We start from the raw sequence: 5957 nt of genomic DNA on the forward strand, positions 1-5957 counted from the left end.
ACCCCATCATGACAAAGTCCAAATAGGTTAAGAAATGTTGCTAATGTATTAAAAATAAAAACAGAAATACCTTATTTACATAGGTAGTCAGACCCTTTGCTAGGAGACTCGAAATTGAGCTCAGGTGGATCCTGTTTCCATTTATCATCCTTGAGATGTTTCTAAAACTTGATTGGAGTCCACCTGCGGTAAATTCAACTGATTGGACATGATTTCGAAAGGCACACACCTGTTTATATAAGGTCCCACGGTTGACAGTCCATGTCAGAGCAAAAACCAAGCAGAGGTCAAAGTAATTGTCCATTGAGCTCGAGACTGGATTGTGCCTTCCAGAAGGACAACCATCTCTGCAGCACTCTACCAAATCAGGCCTTTATTGTAGAGTGGCCAGAATGGATGTCACTCCTCAGTAAAAGGCACGTGACAGCCCGCTTGGAGTTTGCCAAAAGGCACCTAAAGTACTCTCAGACCATGAGAAACAAGATTCTCTGGTCTGATGAAACTAAGATTGAACTCTTTGGCCTGAATGCCACAATTCACTTCTGGAGGAAACCTGGCATCATCCCTACAGTGAAGCCTGGTGGTGGTAGCATCATGCTGTGGGGATGTCTTTCAGCAGCAGGGACTGGGAGACTAGTCAAGATCGAGGGAAAGATGAACGGAGCAAAGTACAGAGATCCTTGATGAAAACCTGCTCCAGAGTGCTCAGAACCTCAGACTGGGACGAAGGTTAACCCCTCAGCAGGACAACGACCCTAAGCACACAGCCAAGACAATGCAGGAGTGGCTTTGGGAGAAATCTCTGAATGTCCTTGAGTGGCCCTGCCAGAGCCCAGACCTGAACCCGATCTAGCATCTCTGGAGAGACCTGCTGCCAAAGCAGCAGCTACTCTTCCTGGGGTCCAGCAAAATAAGGCTGTTTATACCATTTTAAAACATTACAATATATTCACAGATTTCACAACACACAGTGTGCCATCAAGCTCACATGAGGTTGTAAGTAGCAAGAACATTTCCCAAGACATAGACATATTTGGTTTGGGTAGAAAGCTTAAATTCTTGTTAATCTATCTGCACTGTCCAATTTACAGTAGCTATTACAGTGAAAGAATACCATGCTATTGTTTGAGGAGAGTGCACAGTTATGAACCTGACAAGTATTAATAAACCAATTAGGCGCATTTGGAGAGTCTTGATACAAAATTTGAACAGAAATGCAATGGTTCATTGGATCACTCTAAAACGTTGCACACCCACTGCTGCCATCTAGTGGCCAAAATGTACATTGCATCTGGGCTAGAATAATACATTATGGCCCTTCTCTTGCATTTCAAAGATGACGGTACAAAAAATTGGTTTTATTCTTTGTATTATCTTTTACCAGATCTAATGTGTTATATTCTCCTTACATTCATTTCCGCAAACTTCAAAGTGTTTCCTTTCAAATTGTATCAATAATATATATATATCCTTGCTTTAGGTCCTGAGCTACAGGCAGTTAGATTTGGGTATGTTCTTTTAGGTGAAAATTGAAAAAAAAGGGGGAGGATCCGTAAGAGGTTTTTAATGAACAAAGTACTGAGTAAAGGGTGTCAATACTTATGTAAATGTGATTTTTTATATTTTATATATATATATATATATATATATAAAATAGCAAACATTTCAAAAATCTCAAATTTGGAAGTTGGTGTGAGAAAGCAACTTTGCATCAAAGAAAGCACCGGCACTGCGGCGAAATCAGTGGGATTGTTTTCAACACACGGTTTGAAAAAGCACAAATCTTTCGGAGGTCATTGATGACGTGGCTGCTTTGAAACGAGCAACCTAGATTTGTTTTTTTTTAACTAACAAAACATTTACAAAGGACGGTGGCTCCATTGCATGATTTAGTTTTTTTTTTTTTTTTTAACTGAACAGCCAATCGAAACTCATCATTTAAAAAGATTAGAAACTGGTACTGTAAGTAATTGTGACAATATTGTTTTGTGATTTTCTTGGCAAAGAAAACTTTACAAAAAATGTAGCGATCTTTCCACCTGCAAAGGTGAAATATCTTGATAAAAAAGCTTCCAGCAGTAGTCGGCTCCTGTCAGTTCTGGGATTATGGATTTGAATGGTCACGGAACTACATGAGATTGTATCTTGAATTACGTGGTCGCACACAGATGTGGGTGCAAGTGTGATTCACAAATGTGTTTTTTCGCTAGTTAAATCTTTCACACATCATTATACAACGGTGGTAAAGTTTTGACATTTGAACCCATTCAACAAGAACTGAAAGCATTATTTATTTTCACAATGATTACAAATCCATTTACGAGTATGATGAACATTCTGCTGCAAATTTAGAATCTTCACATTTTCTGTCACGTTACCAAGAGATTCGTAAGCTTGTGGAAAGTTTTATAAATTTGTAGAAAGGGATTCACAAGTAAAAATGCGATTCAAATTGCCATGAATAAAATGCAATTTTGTTCGTTGTCCGTAGTTTATACTTACCCATACCATAACCCCACCGTCACCATGGGGCACTCTGTTCACAACGGTGACATCAGCAAACCGCTCGCCCACATAACGCAATACACGTGGGACTGCGGTTGTGAGGTTGGTTGGACATAATGCCAAATTCTTTAAACCGATGTGGAGGTGGCTTATGGTAGAAAAATTAACATTCAATTCTCTGGTAACAACCATGGCAGACATTCCTACGGTCAGCATCCCAATTGCACACTCCTTCGAGACATCTGTGGCATTCTGTTGTGACAAAACTGCACATTTTAATATAGACTTTTATTGTTCCCAGCACAAGTTGCACCTGCGTAATGATCATGCCATTTAATCAGCTTTTTGATATGATACACTTGTCAGGTGGATGGATTACCTTGGCAAAAGAGAAATTATCACGAACAAATTTAGAAATAAGCTTATTTTGTCCATATGGAACATTTCTGGGATATTTTATTTCAGCTCATGAAAAATGGGACCAACACATTACATGTTGCGTTTATATTTTTTTCAGTATAGATCCCACGTGGATTACGACAGTCCCCTTCTTCTGGTGTAAAACGATAGGAAGCAGCCTAATGCGCTGTACCCGAGCCCTAGGATAGGTTTCTGCCCCGGGAACCAAGATGTTTCTTGCCATAGAGCTGATGATTATAACGGCTGGTGAGAGGAGGTTCCGGAGGAGCCGGTGTGTCAGGGACAGACAGAGTAGCCACTTCTTCTCTATAGTCCTCTGCCAGTAAACAATTGTTGCACTGAAACAACCGGTTGATCCACATTGTCCCGGAAGAGCGCATAGTAAATACAACTCCTCCACAAAATGCTCCATGTTTCCTCTGAACAGTGAAGCCTCCATGAGAAGAGACATAGCAACAGACTCCAGAGATAAAGACTACTAGGCGTATTGGTTGGGTATCATTTGACATGAGTGTTAACCTAGTTACTGACTGACTAGACAGTATTGTTATTCCTCTTTTTCTTATTTCATTTCAGGTGTAGAGGGAGTCAGAACACTAGAAAACAGCATACTGCCAGACCGCCACAGGACCCTAGAGGTATTACAGTCAATGACACAATGACACATTACATCAATGACACTAACAAAATGGTTGGATTGTTCAGCAGGGTTAGGTTAAGAGCTAAGAATAACAAATAATTAAAGAGCAGCTGGAAATAAAACATAGTGGGGCTATATACAGGGGGTACTGGGTACAGAGTCAATGTGCGGGGGCACCAGTGTCGAGGTAATTGAAGTAATATGTACATGTAGGTAGAGTTATTAACGTGACTATGCATAGATAATAACAGAGTAGCAGCAGAGTAGACGAGGGAGGGGGGCAATACAAAGAGTCTGGGTAACCACGATTACCTGTAAATGTCAAATTACAAGTTTGCAACCATTAAATCTTTCACACATCATGATACAAACTTGTGAAATTAAATTACACATTTGCTAATCGTACTTTCAAACACATCTCAATGTGCGACCACGAAATTCAAACTCACATCATGTTGTCATCGTTATAATCCCATATTCAGATGACAGTGTGACGTCTGAAGCTGTGAACGTCATCGTCGCGTAGTATTGTTACGCTTAGAACACATAACATAATTACATTCATTCCCAATGAAACGCTGCGTTTGCCTTGCAGTGCGTTCTTTGTGGTGCATATGTTGAATTTATCGAACGTATGCGTCAAACTGTATGTGTAGACGGCTTGACAGAAATGGTAGCAGGAGGTGAATGTTGAACACATATCCAGATGATGGTGCGTACTATTTTAACGAAATGACAACTTCGGTGCGTTTGAAGCGTTCGTGTGACACAAGCGTCGATACGTTGTGTGGAATCAGTAGTGTTTAAAAAAAAAAAAAAATCAGATCTCCGTTCTCAATCGTTCCATGATTAGCTACAGTATAGCAGGAGAAGACTGGGAGGTACTACAACTAGGTACTCCTTACCTCCTCCTCCGCCTCTGTTGGACTGTTGAGGGGGGCGGCTGTTGTACTCTCCACCGTAGCCGCCACCGCCTGCTTTTGGGTGCTCATTCCAACACTTGTCGCCATATCGACACCGGCCTTGCATCCAAAAGTTGCACACCGGCATAGTGTTCCAGGATTTAAAGTTGTTGGTGCGGTGAATGAAACAAAATCCTCTCGTTTCCCACTATAGTTTTCATCACCACATTGTTTTTGTTCAGATTACGCCATTTTGAAAATGTCGCAGGGCTATGACGTCAGTTTTAAAGTGGGTTTAATGCAACAGGGTGCCCCTGTGTTTGGTTTTGGTACTGCAGCCACGAAAGTAACTCAATCAACAAAATCATCAGACCGTGTAGAAAATAGTACAGTAAATAATTATATACCGGTAATTAGGCAATTAAATAATTATATTATAATTAATAATTATTACCAAATTATTACCAAAGACTACAATTTATAGTATTATTGTGTGTGTGTGTCTACGTGTGTGTATATGAGTGAGTGTCACATGCATGTGGGTGTTGTAAATGCTGTAAATAAATAGCCTGTTTAGAGCATCAAAATTGTCTTGATTGTCAGTGTCGAAAGTACAGTTGCTATGTAAAACTGTTTTTAGCTTATAGATGAAAGTATTGCGAGACAGAGAGGATGGAGGGAGTGAAAGAGGGAGGAGGAGGGAGTGAAAGAGAGGAGGAGGGAGTGAAAGAGAGGAGGAGGGAGTGAAAGAGAGGAGGGAGTGAAAGAGGGGAGGAGGAGGGAGTGAAAGAGGGAGGAGGAGGGAGTGAAAGAGGGAGGAGGTGGGAGTGAAAGAGGGAGGAGGAGGGAGTGAAAGAGGGAGGAGGAGGGAGTGAAAGAGGGAGGAGGAGGGAGTGAAAGAGGGAGGAGGAGGGAGTGAAAGAGAGGAGGAGGAGGGAGTGAGAGGGAGGAGGAGGGAGGAAAGAGGAGGAGGAGGGAGTGAAAGAGGGAGGAGGTGGGAGTGAAAGAGGGAGGAGGAGGGAGTGAAAGAGGGAGGAGGTGGGAGTGAAAGAGGGAGGAGGAAGGAGTGAAAGAGAGGAGGAGGAGGGAGGAAAGAGGGAGGAGGAGGGAGGAGGAGGGAGGAAAGAGGGAGGAGGAGGGAGGAAAGAGGGAGGAGGAGGGAGTGAAAGAGGGAGGGGAGGGAGGAAAGAGAGGAGGGGAGGAGGGAGGAAAGAGAGGAGGAGGAGGGAGTGAAAGAGAGGAGGAGGAGGGAGTGAAAGAGAGGAGGAGGAGGGAGTGAAAGAGAGGAGGAGGAGGGAGGAAAGAGGGAGGAGGAGGGAGGAAAGAGGGAGGAGGAGGGTGAAAGAGGGGAGGAGGAGGAGTGAAAGAGGGAGGAGGAGGGAGTGAAAGAGGGAGAAGGTGGGAGTGAAAGAGGGAGTGAAAGCGGGAGGAGGAGGGAGTGAAAGAGAGGAGGAGGAGGGAGTGAAAGAGGGAGGAGGAGGGAGTGAAAG

The 5957-nt window shown here is 42.7% G+C and overlaps 1 protein-coding gene across 1 annotated transcript in view; it reads right to left on the reverse strand.

Annotated features, from left to right (window-relative positions):
* nup42 (nucleoporin 42) overlaps positions 1-4725 on the reverse strand; it is a 15678-nt gene extending 10953 nt beyond the window's left edge. The window contains exon 1 of the mRNA XM_065020134.1: positions 4471-4725. Coding sequence (XP_064876206.1) covers positions 4471-4615 — 145 coding nt within the window. The 5' untranslated portion in view covers positions 4616-4725. The remainder of the gene's footprint in view (positions 1-4470) is intronic.
* Positions 4726-5957: the final 1232 nt, after the last annotated feature.

Source organism: Oncorhynchus nerka, linkage group LG7 (assembly GCF_034236695.1).
Source record: "Oncorhynchus nerka isolate Pitt River linkage group LG7, Oner_Uvic_2.0, whole genome shotgun sequence".
NCBI classification, from domain to species: Eukaryota; Metazoa; Chordata; class Actinopteri; order Salmoniformes; family Salmonidae; genus Oncorhynchus; species Oncorhynchus nerka.